The following is a 19,724-nucleotide window of genomic DNA, read 5'->3' on the forward strand; positions in this document are numbered from 1 at the left end:
CTTCGTCAAGGATGAGATTGCTGCTTGCTCAGGGCCCAGGTGGTAGCAGCGAACCCCCCTCCTGTACCTGCCCACCCAGGAGAGACACAGCCTGCGTGGCAGGTAACGGAGCTGGGTTTATCCTGGTTTCCCACGCAGGGGCGGTATGGGCCTTGCCAGCTTGCAGCCTTCCTCTGGGTCCTGCCATGGCGAGATGGGGCTGGCAGGTGTCTGTCCGCGGCGTGTGGTGAGGGCTCTGTTCGGGCCGCTTCTCCCAGAGGAGGGACAGGACCCTGGCTGGGCCTCGCCTCGGGAAAGCCAAGCGCTGGTGGGCTGCAGCCAACAGCCGCTTCCTTCACCGCCCAGACCCCTGGGAGCTTGATGGCCTCGGGTGTCAGCTGTGGTTTGAGCTGCGCATGTCAAGCCTTCAGAGTTTGGTTTGGTTAGGTTGAGAGATGTCTGGTTGTCCGTCTCCACACGTGCCTTTCACCGCGGGAAGGGTCGCCCTGTCTGTCTGGGTGTTGCCGTTTCTGAACTCCGCCTCCTGTGTCCCTCCAGGCCATCAGCATCAGTAAGGCCATCAATACCCAGGAGGCCCCCGTGAAGGAGAAGCATGCCCGGCGTATCCTTCCTGCCTCTGGGTCCCAGGGGCGGTGGGAGGACGTGGAGGATGGGGGCCTGCCCTGTGTGGCCTTTGACCATGGGCATGGTGGGAGTGATTTAGTGGCACTGCAGGTGGCCACTGGGGCTTTGTGAGGTCCACCCCCACCGAGACGGGCGCATGTCCTCTTGTGTCCTGGCCCGGCAGAGCCTCCCGCCTCCAGCAGCTCCTGTCAGACTCTGAGCCCCATCTCAGGAGCACCATCTATTGTCTTGGACCACTGGGCCCTGTTAAATTTGAGGGGCATGACCTTGCCCTTTCTCTCCTTTTTTTCTTTATTGATTACATATGTATCCTTATTCCCCCATTCCCCCCTCTCACCCCCCCTCGCTCATGCCCTCACCCCCCTGGTGTCTGTGTCCATTGGTTAGGCTTATATGCATGCATACAAGTCCTTTGGTTGATCTCCCCCCTTTACCTCCACCCTCCCCTACCTTCCCTCTGAGGTTTGACCGTCTGATCGATGCTTCTCTGTCTCTGGATCTGTTTTTGTTCATCAGTTTATGTTGTTCATTACATTCCACAAATGAGTGAGATCATGTGGTATTTATCTTGCTCTGACTGACTTATTTCGCTTAGCATAATGCTCTCCAGTTCCATCCATGCTGTTGCAAATGGTAGGAGTTCCTTCTTTTTTACAGCAGCATATATTCCAGTGTGTAGATGTACCACAGTTTTCTGATCCAGTCATCTGCTGACGGGCACCTAGGCTGTTTCCAAATCTTAGCTATGGTGAATTGTGCTGCTGTGAACATAAGGGTGCATATATCCTTTCTGATTGGTGTTTCTAGTTCTTGGGATATATTCCTAGAAGTGGGATCACTGGGTCAAATGGGAGTTCCATTTTTAGTTTTTTGAGGAAACTCCATACTGTTCTCCACAGTGGCTGCACCAGTCTGCATTCCCACCAGCAGTGCACGAGGGTTCCTTTTTCTCCCCATCCTCGCCAGCACTTGTCGTTTGTTGATTTGTTGATGATAGCCATTCTGACAGGTGTGAGATGGTATCTCATTGTCGTTCTGATTTGCATCTCTCGGATGATTAGTGACTTTGAGCATGTTTTCATATGTCTTTCGAAAAGTATCTATTTAGGTCCGTTGCCCATTTTTTGATAGGGTTGTTTATCTTCCTTTTGTTAGGTTGTATGAGTTCCCTGTAAATGTTGGAGATTAAACCCTTATCAGAGATAACATTGGCAAATATGTTCTCCCATGCAGTGGGCTTTCTTGTTGTTTTGTTGATGGTTTTTTTTTCTGTGCAGAAGCTTTTTATTTTGATGTAGTCCCATTTTTTTATTTTCTCTTTAGTTTCCATTGCCCTAGGAGCTGTATCAGTGAAGATATTGCTTCGGCAGATGTCCGAGATTTTGCTGCCTGTGGATTCCTCCAAGATTTTTATAGTTTCCCGTCTTATGTTTAAGTCCTTTATCCATTTTGAGTTTATTTTTTGTGTATGGTGTAAATTGGTGATCTAGTTTCATTTTTTTTTTTTTTTTGCATGTATCTGTCCAATTTTCCCAACACCATTTATTGAAGAGACTGTCTTGACTCCATTGTATGCTCTTGCCTCCTTTGTCAAGTATTAATTGAGCATAGTGGTTTGGGTCTATTTCTGGGTTCTCTATTCTATTCCATTCATTGGTCTATATGTCTGTTCTTGTGCCAGTATCAGGCAATACAGCTTGTTATCTGGTTTTGAGATCCTTCCTACTTTGTTCTTTTTTCTCAGGATTGCTGTGGCCATTCGGGGTCTGTTTTTATTCCAGATGAATTTTCGGAGAGTTCGTTCTAGGTCTGTGAAATATGCTGTTGGTATTTTAATGGGGAGTGCATTGACTCTGTAGATTGCTTTGGGTAGTATGGACATTTTAATGATGTTGATTCTACCAATCCATGAACACGGTATGTTCTTCCATCTGTTTATGTCTTCCTCTATCTCTTTTTTCAGTGTCCTGTAGTTTTCTGAGTACAGGTCTTTTACCTCTTTAGTTAAGTTTATTCCTAGGTGTCTTAATCTTTTTGGTGCAATGGTAAATGGGATTTTTTTAAAAATCTTTTTTTTTAAATCCTCACCTGAGATTTTTCCATTGATTTTTAGAGAGACTGGAAAAGAGAGGGAAAACAGAGAGAAATATCGATGTGAGAGAAACACATCGATCGGTTGCCTACTGCATGAGCCCTTACCAGGGCCTGGGCCAGGAAGGAGCCTGCAACCATGGTACATGCCCTTGATCAGACTTGAACCCGGGACCCTTCAGTTTGCAGGCCGACGCTCTATCCACTGAGACAGACTGGCTAAGGCATTGCCCTTTTTCTTAACCTTTGCCGAGCTCTTTGTGAACCGTGGTGGATGGGGAGAGGGATGTGGGGAGGGGCCCAGTGGCTGCGGGATGGGCGTCACAAAGTGCCCCCGGCCTTCCCCACGCTGGTCTCTGCATGCTGCACTTGACCTTGACGCTGGTAGGCATCATTCTGGGCACGCACCATGAGAAGGGGGCCTTCACCTTCTGGTCCTATGCCATCGGCCTGCCGCTTCCCAGCAGCTCCATCCTCAGCTGGAAATTCTGCCATGTCCTCCACAAGGTCCTTCGAGATGGGCACCCCAACGTGAGTAGCCTCTGTCCACTGGTCCCCAGAGGGTCTCCTGTTGCAGCCACTGTGCTTCTTGGGGCAGCGGGAGGCTGGGCCTGTCTGCTGGTGCCCAGGGGAGGCAGGGCAGTGTCCCTTTGAAATGAGAGACTGTCCCGCCGCCCCGCTGCCCTCCACCTGCCCCTTCCCAGCCTCGCCCTCAGCCTGCCGCCAGCATGGATCAGTGTGTTGGGCCCCTCCTGCCAGTCCTGGATTCTCCAGCCTCTTCCCTCGTCCCCCTGTGCTGCAGGTCCTGCATGACTGCCAGCGGTACCGGAGCAACATCCGGGAGATCGGGGAGCTGTGGGTAGGTGTGGAGGCGAGCTTGGTGGCCTCAGTCCCTCACCCTCCACAGAGTCCAGCCGTGGCCTGCTTGGTGCTCGAGTCCTCAGCTCTCAGGACAGAGCAACGGCAGGGCCCTGTGACCGTGCCTTTCTTCACGTTCTCAGAGCAGAAGTTAGAGTGATGCTCTCTGGGGTGACAGTGGGGCGTTGCAGCCTTGCTTTAGAAGGTCTGGTACAGGAAGTCCCAAAGGCAGGACTAGGCGCCTCCAGCCCTTCAGGCCCTGAGTCGGGAAACGCAGCAGTGCCCATTCCTGGGCGGGTCATGGTGGTGGTTAGAGCCCGTGGGAGGGGTGCAGGCTCCGGGGCCCCCAGACTGGCTGCTTTAGCATCTCAGATCGGAATCTGTGTGCTCGGGAAGCTCCTAGAAGATTCTTATTCACGGGCAAGTCTGAGAGCCCGGGAGCTTGTCATCTAGGTCCCCTCCTGCACCCTCCAGAATCGGGGGTGGGGAGAGAGCCTCGGGCCTCTCTGTCCCCTGGGAGCAATGCTAGAGCCACACCGGGCAGGGCGCCCCTGGAGCCGGGGCCGCAGGAGCCCGGACCGCTGTGTTTCACCCGAAGTCAGGAAAACGGCAGCAGGTTGCCATGGCAGACGCACGTCTAGCTGGCGTGGCCACGGGGAAGCAGTGTTAGGAGCTGACAGAGGAGGCACCTGGGCGGATATGGACACGCGCCTGTTGGAGTGTGCCTCCCGGGCTGCCGCAAGCATCTTAATAAAGTATCTCAACCCAGAGCCGGCCTGCTGCCTGGACAAGGAGCTCTTGTCACAGGAGTTTCTTTGGCAAGACTGGCAAGGAGTATGATTAAAAAAACAAAATGAGAGAGCTTGCGACAAGGGCATTGTGGAGGTACCCAGGAGAAGAGTCAGTCGCCTCTGGCTGGCTAACATTAATTGAGTGAATAAGTGATTGCTGGGTGAAGGAGTGACACTCGGCTGTCACCGGGTGTCGTCCCACCTCAGCGTCCTGGTCTGCCCCGTGGCGTGCCAGGGCCTATGGGACTCTCGGGCACCTTCCTGGGCAGTGGGCGCTGATCCAGCTCCTCCCTCCACAGGGCCATTTGCACGATCGGTACGGACAACTGGTCAATGTGTACACCAAACTCCTGCTGACCAAGATCTCCTTCCACCTCAAGGTGGTGTCCTCGGGAGGGTCGTGGGGCGGAGGGGCCCTGGGCTTTCCTTCCTGATGTCCTGGGACCTAGCGGAGGGCGGGTCCTGTTCTGTCCCAACCTGATCCACGGGGATGTGGGTTCCTGGAAGTCAGAGCTTCTTGAGGCGTTTTCTGCAGACACTGGAGGTGGTCTTGGCCTTGCCCTTGGGTCTGGGCAGCCTCTTCGCCCTCGCTGGAGGTGTCCCATCTCTGTCCTTGGTCTCCGGTCCCTCGCAGTCCCTCCTCAGCCAGCACCCAGGGCCGAGGGCGGCTCCACAGGTCGGGGGCTTCTCCAGCCTCTTCCCCTCCCTCAAGTTAGAACTGGTTCTGGGCCTGCTGTTGAGTAGGGGTGTCCTCTCTGCAGCACCCCCAGTTTCCTGCGGGCCTCGAGGTGACAGACGAGGTGTTGGAGAAGGCAGCTGGGACTGACATCAACGACATGTGAGTCTCTCCAGGAGGTGCAGTGGCCTGGCACCGTTTCCTTCTCCTCCCTCCGTTTCCCTGTTTGTCCCTAAAGTCTCCAGGTTCCCACGTGTCAGTGGCTCTCTGGGGCCAAAGGTCATGTTTTCTGGAGATGAAGCTAACACTGAGGGGATGGGATTTGTTTGGAATCAGGTGTTTTTGGCTGAAGGGCCGTTGTGCTGTGCAAAGGCGTGTTGATGAACTGTGGAGGGCTCTCCCAGGGGCGTGCCCCCCCCCCCCACTCTCTCTCATCCCTCTCGCCTCCCCCCGCAGCTTCCAGCTCACCGTGGAGATGTTCGATTACATGGACTGCGAGCTGAAACTGTCTGAATCAGGTGAGCCGGGAGGGACCAGGTGTGGGAACCTGGAGACTAGGAACCAGGGGTGCCTCTGTGAGCCAGACTAAGACTGACACCCCATTCCTGCATGCACTGCCCCAGGGGTCCATCCGGGACTCCAGCCCCCTCTCCCACGACACGGTCAAGCTCCCGTTCAGGCTGCACTCCTGTGAGCCCCAACGCCCGGTCCCCTCACCGCAAGCGCGGCCCCTGAGGCCCAGCCAGAGCCCCAGGGGGCTTATGTGGACTGGCACGTACTGGATCAGAGATGAGAAGTCGAGAAGTTAATTAGAAGTAGCAATGATAAGTTCATTACCTATTAACATAAATGACATACTCGTTATAAAAAAAAAAATCCCTATTTTTATTTATTTATTTTTGGGGGGGGTTAATTTTGGGGATAGTTCCAGGGGCCGGTGTGAGATCTGCTTTTCCTGCCACCTCGTGAACCCACTCCTGTTCCAGGCCAGGGTGGGCAGGGGCGGGCCCACCAGGAGCTGCATCTGCCGGGTCCGAACTTAGGCTCCCGCCTGAGAGAGTTAGTTTGGGTCATCGTGCCCGTTTGCTGCTATAAAAGGCCCCTGAGTCGTGTTGGACTTCCCCGCCCAGGGACTGGCAGCCTTCGGACAGGAAGCCTCAGGGTCCCCTTCCCAGGGCCGCAGAGGTGCTTGTTGTGGCCACAGCTTCAGAATGACTTGTGGGTGACTCATGCTTTTCACGGGAGGAGGAGAAGCAAATGCCTTTTTAAGGAAAAGTCGGAGTTAGGAAGAGGTGTGTCTGGGCAGCCTCCTGGCATCCCGGTCTGGGTGGGCCTGTGGGCAGCTTGGCGTTGAACCTCCATGCCCAGGAGGGTGGCCCTGCCCAGGACCCAGCCTGGACCCTGGCAGGAATGTGTCATGTGGGAGCTGAGTCCTGCGGTCCTTACCCCTGTGCTGCTCTTGCCAGGGTGGGGGCTGAGTGTGGGCAGGACAGGGGTCCCCACAAGGGAAGGTGGAGAAAGCCCACAAATGGGCCCCCAGATTAGTGATGTCTTAATGAAGCACAGAGAAGGGCATCCTGGCAGCATCTCCTGGAGGGAGGTGCAGGGGCCTTGCCCACCCGGAGGCTGCTCCTTGCTGCTGGTTTATAGCAGCCAGAGATGGGGCGTCCTGAGGACCCCTCAGTGGAGAAATGGCTGTGTCTCAAAAACCCCCAAAATAGAACTTCATGGGTATTCTCAGTTTTTACAAGGAAAATGTACTTGACATGGAATTACAAGTTAAGTTTTAAAAAGGCGAGGGGCAGCATTTAGCTTCTGCCTTCTCGTCCCCTCCCTCCTGGGCATTTCCGTGTCACATGGAGGTTCGCCAGTGGTTCCAGCCCAGGCGAGGTGACAGGAAGACTCAGAGCTGGGGCCCGCCCGTCTGGAGCAGTGTCCCGGGTCCGGGTCCCGTGTGGGCGCCCTGGCGGCTCTCGGTCCTGGCGGGCTGCCTACTTGTCTCTGCCCAGAGTAGAGGCTGGGGGGCGGGCAGCCTCATGTTTGTCCTTGTCCCTCCTACTTTGATGATCTGATGAAAGGCATGATTGTCAGGGTCCAGGGAGGTTGGCCCTGGGCACAAGTTTGGGGTCACGGGTTTACAGAGCCGCGTCCTGACTCTGCCGCTGCAGCTGCTCCCAGGCCACCCTGAGGCTCTCGGGAAAGCCTGGCCAGGCTGAGCTGGATCCCATTTGCCCGACCTTGTCACCCTAGTTTGAGGGAGCACTGGCCTCAGTCTGGAGCAGCCACAGCGCACGGGGCTCCCATTGTACAAGTAAGGAGCCCGCTGGTATCTGAGGGACGGAGTCTCACTGCCCAGCGGGAGTGGGAAAGCCAGGCTCCCCAGGACGGCAGCTCCCAGGCTCCTGTGACGACGCCAGGAGCCTCTCCACACCACGGCTGTCACAGGCTCCCGTCAGCTCTGCCCGCGTCTCCCGGCTCCCCGTGCTCACACTCCTCTCTCTCCCTCTCTCTCCTCTCTCTCCTCTCTCTCCTCTCTCTCCTCTCTCTCCTCTCTCTCTCTCTCTCAGTTTTTCGGCAGCTCAACACAGCCATCGCCGTGTCCCAGATGTCCTCAGGCCAGTGCCGCCTGGCCCCCCTCATCCAGGTCATCCAGGACTGCAGCCACCTCTACCACTACACGGTCAAGCTCATGTTCAGGCTGCACTCTTGTGAGTCCCGCCGCCCCTGGTCCCCTCACCGCTACCGCGGCCCCTGAGGTCCAGCCTGAACTCCAGGGGGCTTACATGGACTGGCATGTACTGGATCAGAGATGAGAAATTAGTAGAAGTAGCAATGATGAGCTCATTACCAATGAACATAAATTACGTACTTGTTACGAAAAATCCCTATTTTCCAAAGCGAACACTCTGAGAGAAAAGCGGTGCAGTTGACATGGGTGCCGGTCTCTCGGACGCCAGGCCTCAGCAGCCCCTGGCTGCCCCTGCGTCCGTCGCTGCTAGTGTCTCCGTTCCCCACTTGGCAACGCTGGCCTGGGGCATAGGAGCCATTCGAATACCAGACCAGGGCAAACTTGAGTCTAAAGAAACTTCACTGTGCCTCCGAAGCTGGGCCCAGGGGGTTTGCCGGTCTTCGGACCGCCCTGTCCCCTTCACATCTCTTCCCTCCATGGTGGGGACTTGGCCGGGTGACAGGGATCGCTCTAATCTGTGGCGGCTTGTAGAATGGGAGGAACAGGCAGCGGAAGGGAGGGGGGAATGTGAAGTCTCCGCAGCCACAGAGTGGTGAGCAGAGATGAAGGTCCTCAAACCTGTCCGCCCAGGTCTCCCAGCAGACACCCTGCAAGGCCACAGGGACCGGTTCCATGAGCAGTTTCACAGGTACCAGCAGGCAGGGCTGCGGGCATGTCTGTGGGGCGGGGGCTGCCAGGGGGCCAGGCTCCCCTCTGACCTCCCGCGTGTGTCCCGCAGCCTCAGGAACTTCTTCCGCAGAGCGTCCGACATGCTCTACTTCAAGCGCCTCATCCAGATCCCCCGGCTGCCCGAGGTGCCTGCCCTGCTTTCCACTCTGGGTTCTGAGCCCTTGGACGACCCCGGGTGCCTAGCAGGGCCCCATGTGGGCTCTGGGGATGGCCAGGGAAGGCTCCTGGGTGGGTGGGGGGCATGCTGAGCAGCTCTCACCTATGGCCTTTGCAGGGACCCCCCAACTTCCTGCGGGCCTCGGCGCTGGCTGAGCACATCAAGCCGGTGGTGGTGATCCCCGAGGAGGCCCCCGAGGACGAGGAGCCCGAGAACCTCATTGAGATCAGCACAGGCCCCCCTGCCGGGGAGCCAGCGGTGAGTGGTCCCCTCTTCCTGCAGGGGGGTTTGGGGTGATTGGGCCTCCCTCTGCTCCCTCCTCCTGGCCTGGAGGATGGGGGTCACCGTGCTTTGCTGTGGCAGGTAGTGGCCGACCTCTTTGACCAGACGTTTGGACCCCCCAATGGCTCCATGAAGGATGACAGGTGAGGCTGGGACCCCCTGGGGGAGGGCTGGCAGTGGCCTCCATGGAGCTGTGGTCAGGAGAGGCCACAGGTGGGGGATGTGAACTGGAGCCGCTGAGGAGACCACAGATCCTGTGCGGGGTCTTCTGATTGTCCTGGCTGCCTGAACTTGAACGCCAGGACTGCGCAGGCCTCAGAAAACCCTGCCTGCCCGACCTCTGTCCCCAGGGACCTCCAGATCGAGACCTTGAAGAGAGAGGTGGAGACACTCCGGGCCGAGCTGGAGAAGATCAAGCTGGAGGTGAGGAGGCTGTGCGACTGCACCCAGCACCCGCATGCGGGCCCGGCACAGTCCCCACGTCCGTGTCCACCATGTCCACGCCCTCCTCCCGCCGCAGGCCCAGCGGTACGTCTCCCAGCTGAAGGGCCAGGTGAACGCGCTGGAGGCCGAGCTGGAGGAGCAGCGGAAGCAGAAGCAGAAGGCGCTGGTGGACAACGAGCAGCTCCGCCACGAGCTGGCCCAGCTGCGGGCGGCCCAGCTGGAGGGCGAGCGGAACCAGGGCCTGCGCGAAGAGGCCGAGAGTGCGTGGCCGGGCCGGGTGGCCGAGCCCAGTGGGAGGGTCTGGTCCCCAGTGGGGGCCTCTGCCGAGCTGGGGGTCACAGCCTCACCTCTCACCGCAGAGAAGGCCAGTGTCACGGAGGCGCGCTACACCAAGCTGAAGGAGCAGCACAGCAAGCTCATCGCCACGCACGCCGAGCTGCTCAGGAAGGTGGGGCCCGTGTGCAGGCAACGGGCGGGAGGCGGGAGGCCCGGCGGTGGCAGAGCGTGAGCCCATCCCCTGTCCACGCAGAACGCAGACACGGCCAAGCAGCTGACGGCCAAGCAGCAGAACCAGGAGGAGGTGGCGCGAGTGAAGGAGCAGCTGGTGTTCCAGATGGAGCAGGTGAAGCGGGAGTCCGAGATGAAGGTGCGTCGTGTGCACAGGCCCTGGCTCTGGAGCCCCCAGCACCACTGTCCCCGTGACACACTGTCCTCGTGACATACCATCCCGTGACACACTGTCCCCCGTCCCAGCTGGAGGAGCAGAGTGACCAGCTAGAGAAGCTCAGGAGGGAGCTGGAGGCCAAGTCCGGGGAGCTGGTGCGCGTGCAGCAGGACCTGAGCCGCACGGAGCAGGTGAGCTGCTGGCCGGGGTGGCCTCCGGATCGGGCGGGACAGGCGTCCGGGTCCTCTTCCCCGTGAACTGGGCCACGCCTAGATGCTACCAGGTTGGTTCAGTGGCCCCTCGGCCAGCTTGGCCTGTGGCTGTGACCTGGCACGCAGGGAACACACAGGACATGGGCCCTGGCCTTCCAGAAGCTCGCAGTCTCTGGGGATAGTGAAGACTGTGAACTTGGGTGGGGTGGGCGTGAGGGGTGGCGGGCACCTGGCAGCCCTGCCCACCCGCCTGGTGTTCACAGAGTGGGTCGGAGCTGAGCTCACGGCTGGATGTGCTGAGCGCAGAGAAGGAGGCGCTGAGCAGTGCTGTGCGGCAGCAGGAGGCCGACCTGCAGGCCGCCCAGAGCCTGGTGCAGGAGAAGGAGGCAGCGCTCAGCCAGGAGCAGCAGCGCCATTCCCAGGAGAGGGCCGAGCTGCAGGGGCGGCTGGCAGACAAGGTAGCGTGCCTCCCCCGCCCCGTGTGACAGCGGACTCGAGACCGTCATACCCACAGCCCCGCCCCGAGCGTGGACGAGTCAGTGGGTCTCTATGCTCACGGGGCTGTGCTCTCATCTGGTGCCTCCGGGACATTTTCACCCTCCAAAGAGAGCCCCCTCCTCCAGCCCCTGGCACCTCTAATCAGCTCTCGTCTCTGGATTTGCCTGTTCTGGACGTTCATAGAAATGGAGTCGTACAGTAGGGCTGGCTTCTTCACTCAGCACGTTTTCAGGGTTCACCTGTTTCAGAACTTCCTTCCTCTTCATGGCCCAGGGACATTCTGCTGTGTGGAGGGACCATGTGTTGCTTATCCATCGTCAGCTGATGGACACTTGGGTGGTTTTCACTTTCCGGTTATTGTGAATGATGCTGCTGTGAACATTTGTGTACAAGGTTTTGTGTGGACATGTTTTTATTTCTCTTTCCAATGTAACTACGAGTGGGTTTTCTGGGTCACATGGTAACTCTGTTTAACTTTTTGAGGAGCTACCAGTGTTTCCAAAGCGGCTGCACCATTTTCCATTCCCACTGGGAGTGTGCGTGGGTTCCAGTTTCCCTACATCCTCGCCAGCACTTGTTACTGTCTGTCTTTGTAGCCATCCTAATGGGTTCAAATGGTACTTCTTCGTGTTTTTGTTTATTTGTTTTTGTGATTGCTTTTTAAAATGTTTTTTTATTGGGTTTTAGAGAGAGAGAGGAAGGGACAGAGAGAGAGATAGAAACATCAAGGAGAGAGAAACATTGATTGGCTCCTTCCTGCACGCCCCTATTGGGGATCGAGCCCACAATCTGGGCACGTGCCCTGACCTGGCATTGAACCAGTGACTTCTTAGTTCATGGGTTGGTGCTCAACCACTGAGCCACACCGGCTGGGCCTCATTCTCATTGTGGTTTTGATGTGTTTCCCCGATGGCAAATGACATGGAGCATTTTTTGTGTTCCTTCCATTTGCATATCTTGGGAGAAATGTCTGTTCAGATCCTTTGCCTACTTTTTAACTGGTGTTTGTCTTTCTACTCCTGAGCTGTCCAGCACACTCTGGAGGGGCCCCATCCCTTGGGGTGGAGCTGGGCCTGTCCTCCGATTCCTCCCCAGCGAGGATCTGGGCTGGGTCCTGCCCAGCTGCTGTGAGGCTGCGCCTGGGCAGGGTCTCCAAGCTGCCTCCTTCCCTCCCCCAGGAGTCTCGGGAGCAGGGGCTGCAGCAGAGGCTCCTGGACGAGCAGTTCGAGGTGCTGCGGCGCTCTGCCGCCGAGGCCGAGCGCATCCTGCAGGACGCCGTGGGCAAGCTGGACGACCCCCTGCACCTGCGCTGCACCAGCTCCCCGGGTAGGGCCGCCGGCCGGGCACTCGGCCACCTTCTTTCCTGACCAGCTGGCAGGGAGGTGTCCCCTGCCCTGAGAGGTCCGCCCCTCACCCCTTCTCCCTTTGCTTGCAGACTACCTAGTGAGCAGGGCCCAGGTGGCCCTGGACGCCGTGAGCGCCCTGGAGACGGGCCACGCCCAGTACCTGACCTCCAGGTCAGGTGAGTGCAGGGCAGGACTGGGCAGGAAGAGGCCATGGGCACTTGGGTGCTGGTTCCACCAGCCCTGGCTGCCTCTTGCCTTCGGGAGGTTTCCCGCAACAGGTGCCTCTTCAGAAAGCTGAGCAGGTGCCCCCAACATGCCCACCTGGGAGCCCTGCCCTGCAGGCATGGGTCACAGAGCTGGGTTCGGTTCCCGCTCTGCTGTTTTCTAGCTGCATGACCTTCTCCTAGTACCTTCTCCCCTCTGAGCCCTCCTCATCCGTGGACTGGGCGCCGGCACCTGTCGAGCTTGCTGGGCAGAGGGCATGGCGCCTGCTCTCAGGACTCGCTCCGTGGCAGCAGCATTAGGGTCTCGTTCCTCTCCTGGCCCATAGATGCTTCTGCCCTGGTGGCAGCCCTGACGCAGTTCTCCCACCTGGCTGCGGACACCATCATCAACGGCAGCGCCACCTCTCACCTGGCCCCCACCGACCCTGCCGACCGTAAGTGGGCCAGGCTGTGTCCGCAGGTTCTCGTGGTGGACCAGGGAAGGGTGGGAGCCTGCAGACAGGTCCTGGCGTCAGAGCCCGGGCGGGAGCCTGTGTGGAGACTCCTCCCAGGGTCCTGGGGTGCCGGCTCCCCTGACAGCCCTCTCCCCCAGGCCTGATCGACGCCTGCCGGGAGTGTGGGGCCCGGGCGCTGGAGCTCGTGGGGCAGCTGCAGGAGCGGCAGGCTGTGCAGCAGGCCCAGCCCGACCGGGTGCGGAGCCCCCTGCAGGCCATCCTCCAGCTGGGCCAGGTGCTGAGTGGGCTGGGCTCTGGTTGGGGGCAGTGGGTCGGGTTGAGGCTTGGGTCCCCAACTTTTCTGCACCTTTCTCCAATTGGGCTGACCAGGTGCTTGGGGACAGAGCACGGGTCCTGCTGCCCCAGGCTCCCTGTGGAGTGGTTAGGGTCGAATTCACCCCATCTGAGCCCTGGGTGCCCTCCTCCCTCAGGAGCTAAAGCCCAAGAGCCTGGACGTGCGTCAGGAGGAGCTGGGGGCCCTGGTAGACAAGGAGATGGCAGCCACGTCCTCGGCCATCGAGGAGGCCGTGCGGAGGATCGAGGTAGGACCGGTGCCGTCCTGCAGGACCCTGGGCGGGGGAGCTGAGAGCAGGCTGCACCCCCTCTGCCAAGGACAGGCGGCCTGTGCAGGTCTGGACGGGGAGGCAGCCCTGGTGTGACGCCCTGAGCTGAGCCCACCCCTCCCGGTGCAGCGGCTGCCCCAGCGGCCCCCTTCCTCCCCTGTTGCCTCCTCCCAGCCGGCTCACGGCTGTGTCCTTGGTGCAGGACATGATGAACCAGGCCCGCCACGCCAGCTCAGGGGTGAAACTGGAGGTGAATGAGAGGTGAGCCCACTTCTGCCCCCAGGCCCGGGACAAAGCAGGTTGCCACACCAGTTAGGAGGGCAGCCCCCCAGCACCAGCGGTCTGCCCTCCTAACTGCCCGCTTTCCAGAAGCACGGGGATGAGCAGCGCACCCCGCCCTGTGGACCCCGTGTCAGGCCCCCTAACTCCCCAACCCCCTGTGGCTTCCTGGCCACATACAGCAGCTCTCCCTCTCCCCCACCCCTCCAACCCACAGGATCCTCAAGTCCTGCACAGACCTCATGAAGGTGAGCGGCCAGCTGGGACCCCAGGGGTGGGCTCTGTGGCCGGGACCCCAGGGGCGGGCTCTGTGGCCGGGACCCCAGGGACGGGCTCTGTGGCCGGGACCCCAGGGGCGGGCTCTGTGGCCGGGACCCCAGGGACGGGCTCTGTGGCCGGTACCCCAGGGACGGGCTCTGTGGCCGGGACCCCAGGGGCGGGCTGTAGCTGAGAGGGCTGCCCCAAGTGTGACATAAGTCTTGGTCTTGGCAGGCCATCCGGCTCCTGGTGACCACATCCACCAGCCTGCAGAAGGAGATTGTGGAGAGCGGCAGGGTGAGCTGGGCTTTCGGGGCGAGGGTGGGGGTGAGGGGGGGCACACAGCTACTCCTGAAGGGCCACCACTCCAGCGCCCTTCTCATCCCAGGCCACAGGGCTCCTTTGGGCAGGAGACTCCTGAAGGGTGCAGTGATGAGACCCCCCAGTGTGCACACCTGCCTGGGAGTCAGCTGAACCCCCCACAGCTCAGAGAAGGGCCCAGGGGAGCATCCCTTGCCACCTGTGATGTCATTGACTGGTCTGCCCTGCCCTCTTGTCGCCACTAGGGGGCAGCCACGCAGCAGGAATTTTACGCCAAGAACTCAAGGTGGACTGAAGGCCTCATCTCCGCCTCCAAGGCCGTGGGCTGGGGAGCCACGCAGCTGGTGTATGTCGCCCCAGGTGGGGGGCAGCAGGGAGTGTGGTGCCCAGGGTCTGAGGAGGGAATGTGGGGTGGCCCCGGTCTCCAGGTGTTGGAGACCCAGGCCCTGCCCGCTCTGCCCCCAGGGAGTCGGCTGACAAGGTGGTGCTTCACACGGGCAAGTACGAAGAGCTCATCGTCTGCTCCCACGAGATCGCGGCCAGCACGGCCCAGCTGGTGGCAGCCTCCAAGGTGAGGCTCTGCCCGGCCAGGCCTCTGCTCAGGTTCCCCACCTCCTGGCTGCGCTGGATGCACCGCATGTGGCCAGGAGACCTCGGGATGGGGCGGTCCCATGGGGGCACCCTGCGTCCTGACCCACCCCCACGCTCCCCCAGGTGAAGGCCAACAAGGACAGCCGCCACCTGAGCCGCCTGCAGGAGTGCTCCCGCACCGTCAACGTGATGGCCGCCAACGTGGTGGCCTCCACCAAGTCAGGCCAGGAGCAGATCGAAGACAGAGGTGACGGCTGGGGGCCTGGGAGCGGTGTTGGGGGTGTGGGGGCGGGGGCCCAGGCACTTACCCTATCTCTGGTCACAGACACCATGGACTTCTCTGGCATGTCCCTCATCAAGCTGAAGAAGCAGGAGATGGAGACCCAGGTAGGTGCCTGTGCCAACCCCACAGCCACCCCACTTCCTAGGTGCTCGGGCGGCCTCTGAGCCTGTCCCTCCCCTGGGGCTGAGCTCCCAGAGGGGTCTGCTGAGTGGTGCTTGCCGGCAGGTTCGGGTCCTGGAGCTGGAGAAGACGCTGGAGGCGGAGCGTGTGCGGCTGGGAGAGCTTCGGAAGCAACACTACGCGCTGGCTGTGGGGGTGGGGACGCCCGGAGAGGAGGAGCCTGGCCAGCCCGGCACTGCCCCCCACAGTGGGACCTCCAGGAAGCCGCCCCTGGCCCAGAAGCCCAGTGTGGTCCCCAGGCAGGACCACCAGGTAGGACCACCAGGTGCCAGGCGTCAGTGCTGGGATGGGGAGGGGCCCCGGAGGGTGCTGCCGGCCTCTTGCTTCCAGGTCTGTGGGACACGGGGCCTTGGGAAGGTCAGAAAACCCTGACCAGCAGGAGCAAAATGCTGACCCAGCAACATGGGGGGCTCGGCTCACTCAAGAGGAAGATGTAGGGGCTGAGGAGATGAGGGTGCAGGGGGCCTGGCTGGTTATGCACCCCTTGCAACGTCCAGTGAGCACCTCAACTTTGACCCCTGCAGCTGGACAAAAAGGATGGCGTCTGCCCCACTCAACTCATGAACTCCTAGGCTCCAGAGGGGTCCAGCGGGAGCCTGGCAGGCGGCCTGGGCCTCACGTGGCTACCGTGACTCGGCTAAGGAGGCATTGAGGGGCGCGGCGCGCACACCAGGTGCCCGGGCCTGCCCACGGCCTGGATCAGTGTCCGCGAGGCCCCCAGCCCTTGCTGAGCCCGTGGATCTGGGCCGAGGGGCTGACAGCAGTTCTGCTGGATGTGAGTATCTGCCACGGGACCACGAACTTCCAGGCTCAGCAGGCCGGAGCCACGGTTCAGGAAATACACAGACATTTGTATGTTCCCAGGTAGAGCTTTGCCTTGTGAGTTTGTATTCGGCGCCCCGGGAGCAGGGCCATGGGGTGGGGTGGGCAGGGCCTCCCCTGCCTCTTGGGCTCGGGGTCTGAGGTGAGAGGTGAACAGAACACAGTGCTGGCTGTCGGGACTGCGTGAGTCCTCCCTGGGTTTGTGGTCTCTGATTCCATGGAGATGGGACTTGGGCAAAGCAGGACTGGGACAGCGCCCTTTCTCTCGGACCTCGCTCTAGGGCAGCAGTGATGGGGGTGCTGAGGAGGACGTGGTCTGGGTCTGCTGTGGGCCAGGCAGGGCTGAGCGCCCCAGGCCTGCTGGGCTCAGGTGCTGCCCTCGCTCCTGGAGTCTGTTCCTGCTGAAATCGGTGGCCGCCCGCTTCCTGTTTCTCATTCCCATCTGGCTGCCCCGGCCCTGGAGGCCCAGCTCTGGGCTCTCCCCACTGCCCACCTCCAGCTCCCGCGCCGCAAGGTGTCCAGCTCAGCCAGAAAGAGCCCAGAACCCGTAGCCCTGCCCGCCGTCCTCCGGACCCAGGGAGCCTCGTGCTCCAAAGGAGAGGGCAGCCCACTCCGCCCGGTGCTGAAGCCCAGCGTGGCCGCCCTGCCCACGGGAGGACGACTCGGAAGAACTGCGTTGCTTGAGACCACCTGGGGGAGTGGTTGGGTGGGTGGGGCCCTGGCTGGGGGGAGGGGACCGGCCCTGCGAGGACCACCCCCTGCGTCAAGGGTCCAGTTCTGGGCGTGGAGTTGAGTGTTTCCTTGTATTGGGGTCCGACTGGCAATAAAATGCACTTTGACTGTGGTCACTGTTGCCCCCTGAGGGGCTGCGTCCGGGCTGTTTATTTCTCTGGGCTGTTTATTTCTCTGGGTTGGGACTCGCTTAGTTCCTGCAGGTGACAACGGCATTTGGAACCACAGCAACCCTGGCTGGTGCTGCTGCTGCTGCTGCTGCCAGGTGTCATGGAGGTGGTTTCTCCAGGAAGTGGAGGCCCGGACGCCTGTGTGGTGAGTGGTCGTTTAGGGCTTTTCTCCACAGCCCCCAGGCCACCTCCAAGGCAGGTCCCCAGCCCCCATGGCTCTTGATCCCCTCCCCCCAGCCCACAGCTGGTTCCCAGGAGGGCACTGGGGAGAGGGAAGGCTCCTGGCCGCCTGCCGGGGCCTCAGATCAAGCATCTGGAACAAAAGGACAGTGCAGGCCGGGGAGGGGGGAGGAAAGGTCAGTGTGGGTGGCTCCTGCCCAGCTGGCAGAACTCCCACCGTGTGGCCTCGGACACGCGTCCACTCCTGTCCCCAGGGTGACTGAGGTCCAGGTGGGTCAGTGCTTTGAAAACTGGTCTCCGTAAACAGGGAGGGGCCCCCTGCCTGATCTTTTGTAGGGTTATTTTGCTTTGGCAAAAAAAAAAAGAAAATGTACTGAGCACCTTTGCTGTGCCAAACAGCATGCCAGGTACCGGAGACACAGCAGCAAAGAAAAGATCAACCTCATGGAGCTTGTCTGGCAAGGAGGGGGCGGGTGCCCTGGTGAGGGAACATTTGTGAGGGTGTACATAGGGCTACCTCACTGGACAGCCGTGGATTCATGTGAGTCCCAGTTGTGCCTTTCCAGCCTCATGTCCAGAAGGGAGACGGGAAGTCTAAGCTAAAGCATCTTCCTGTATAAGATGCAGACACAGCACCCACTGGGTGGGGAGTGCTGAGGACTTAGGAAGATAATGCATGTACCTGCTTATGGGCTGCCTGTTGCACGTGGCACTCTCAGTAGATGTTAGCAAGATGAGCAGTAACAGAGACAAACATGTTTTCAAATGAAATAAATGGAAAAGTTACTTCAATGGAAGAATTGCTCTGTCTAGAAATCCCATTACTGATTTGTTCATTTACAGGATTGTTCTGTTTACTTTGCAGGAACTGGAGTCCATGAAGGCGGTCTCTGTGGTCGTTTTTAACGTGCCGTTATCTTGACAAGCACCTACCTATCAGTACTGTATCTTCATTGAACTTATTGGAGTGACATTGGTTAATGAAGTTATGGAGGTTTCAGTGTGTGACTGTATAACACACCATTTGTATATTGTGCTGTGTGTTCACCACCCGAAGTCGAGTTTCCTTCCATCACCATTTACCCCCCTTTACCCTCTTCTGTCACCTCCCACCCCCTTTCCGTCTGTAATCACCATATTGTCTGTGTCTATGAGGTGGTTTTTTGTTTTTGTTTTTTTGCCTAATCCCTTCACCTTTTATCACCCGCCCCCAAACTCCCTGCCCCTCTGACAGCGGCCAGTCTGTTCTCTGTATCTGAGTGTTTCTATTTTGTTAGTTCATTTTGGTCATTAGATTCCACATATGAGTGAAATCACATGGTGCTTGTCTTTCCCTGACTGGCTTATGTCACTTGGCACAATGCTCTCCAGGCCCACCCACGCTGTCGCAAAAGGTAAGATTGCCTTCTTTTTTACGGCCAATGCCTGTTCTTATTCTAAGGGAAAACAGCTCGAAAACAGCTAAAGCGGGTTGTTCTCACCCAGTGCACCCATGACCATCGGTGCAAGCCGATACACTTGAACTGGAGACCCCGAATGAGAAGCCTTGGGGCAGGTCCTGTCCTGCTCGCGCGCCCCCCCATCCCCCCTTCTCGTGAGCCAAGGGGCCCAGAGGGCAGGAGAGGATCCGACAGGCTGGGTGAGGAGCCGAAACATGCCCAGGCCAGCGCCTGCAGTGGGGCAGACTGGATTCTGCCTGTAAGCTTCCTAGAGCCACTGGGAGAGAAACCACTAGATACAAGTTCTCTTAAAGAAAAGGGAACTGCTTTCTCAGGAAAGCTCCAGCACAAGTGCCACGGGGAATGGCATCTGTTCAGGAGCCGGCAGTGGTCAGCTTGCTCAGGGCTGCTGTGGGTGCTCCTGTGTACCCGCCCAGAGGAAATCCCTCCCAGGGCATCAGGCTCGTCCGCAGCACAGGGACAGTGAGGGTCCCAGGCATGGCTCAGCCTGGGGTCGGGGGACATGTCCCCAGAGCAGAATGTCAGCCACTGACTTCTGTCATTTGAAACAAGCAGGAATGTCTCCGTTTCCATCTGCTGTGCAGCAGGTGGCGGTGACCCTGTGGGCAGCAGCCAGGGCCGCGTCCACAGACAGGTGAGGACCCTGCTTCTCGCTGCCCTTGCTGACGGCTGAGGAGTCCTGACTCAAAACGACAAGGGCTCTGCCTCAGGGCCCGGGCCCAGGATGAGGCAGCGGTGGCCGCCGTCTCGGTGGCTTTCATTTTTAACATCAGTCAACACACCACAGTGAGCTTCACACACAGGCAAATAAATGACAGGACTGTTGGTAATAATTCTCTGTTTATTAAAAAGGGTCCTACAGCCTCGCCACCGCAGCTCAGACGTGGCCCTGGAGCAATGGCGTGGACGGCCTGGCCGCCCCTTCGCCACATCCACACTGAGCCCGTGTCGGCTGCGCCCTGCTCGGCGGCAGAGGCAGGGGGTGGATGGCACTGCTCTCAGGGCTCAGAGCATGGCAGGCGCCCCTGACTGGCACGGCAGCAGATGGTCCTGTACAGCTCCGGGTCTTTGAAAACAGGTACGATACAGTAGAGTTCAAGTCCAGG

The 19,724-nt window shown here is 59.4% G+C and overlaps 1 protein-coding gene across 2 annotated transcripts in view; it reads left to right on the forward strand.

Moving 5' to 3' along the window:
• HIP1R (huntingtin interacting protein 1 related) overlaps positions 1-15,915 on the forward strand; it is a 28,286-nt gene extending 12,371 nt beyond the window's left edge. Inside the window, exons 2-32 of one of the 2 annotated variants that reach the window (XM_079762827.1) lie at positions 538-601; positions 3,104-3,246; positions 3,518-3,574; positions 4,664-4,744; positions 5,126-5,202; positions 5,497-5,558; positions 7,608-7,748; positions 8,360-8,417; positions 8,508-8,583; positions 8,733-8,873; positions 8,979-9,040; positions 9,248-9,320; positions 9,418-9,601; positions 9,701-9,789; positions 9,871-9,987; positions 10,095-10,196; positions 10,481-10,675; positions 11,894-12,041; positions 12,151-12,237; positions 12,612-12,719; positions 12,878-13,014; positions 13,211-13,321; positions 13,545-13,603; positions 13,839-13,869; positions 14,114-14,176; positions 14,446-14,546; positions 14,666-14,771; positions 14,915-15,038; positions 15,117-15,178; positions 15,300-15,506; positions 15,779-15,915. In XM_079762827.1, coding sequence (XP_079618953.1) covers positions 538-601; positions 3,104-3,246; positions 3,518-3,574; positions 4,664-4,744; positions 5,126-5,202; positions 5,497-5,558; positions 7,608-7,748; positions 8,360-8,417; positions 8,508-8,583; positions 8,733-8,873; positions 8,979-9,040; positions 9,248-9,320; positions 9,418-9,601; positions 9,701-9,789; positions 9,871-9,987; positions 10,095-10,196; positions 10,481-10,675; positions 11,894-12,041; positions 12,151-12,237; positions 12,612-12,719; positions 12,878-13,014; positions 13,211-13,321; positions 13,545-13,603; positions 13,839-13,869; positions 14,114-14,176; positions 14,446-14,546; positions 14,666-14,771; positions 14,915-15,038; positions 15,117-15,178; positions 15,300-15,506; positions 15,779-15,826 — 3,114 coding nt within the window. In that variant the 3' untranslated portion in view covers positions 15,827-15,915. Of the gene's footprint in view, positions 1-537; positions 602-3,103; positions 3,247-3,517; positions 3,575-4,663; positions 4,745-5,125; positions 5,203-5,496; positions 5,559-7,607; positions 7,749-8,359; positions 8,418-8,507; positions 8,584-8,732; positions 8,874-8,978; positions 9,041-9,247; positions 9,321-9,417; positions 9,602-9,700; positions 9,790-9,870; positions 9,988-10,094; positions 10,197-10,480; positions 10,676-11,893; positions 12,042-12,150; positions 12,238-12,611; positions 12,720-12,877; positions 13,015-13,210; positions 13,322-13,544; positions 13,604-13,838; positions 13,870-14,113; positions 14,177-14,445; positions 14,561-14,665; positions 14,772-14,914; positions 15,039-15,116; positions 15,179-15,299; positions 15,507-15,778 lie in introns of those variants that run through there. The other variant, XR_013813045.1, reaches the window with a different exon arrangement.
• Positions 15,916-19,724: the final 3,809 nt, after the last annotated feature.

The sequence above is a fragment of the Cnephaeus nilssonii genome (genome assembly GCF_951640355.1).
Source record: "Cnephaeus nilssonii genome assembly, chromosome: 22".
Lineage (NCBI taxonomy): Eukaryota > Metazoa > Chordata > Mammalia > Chiroptera > Vespertilionidae > Cnephaeus > Cnephaeus nilssonii.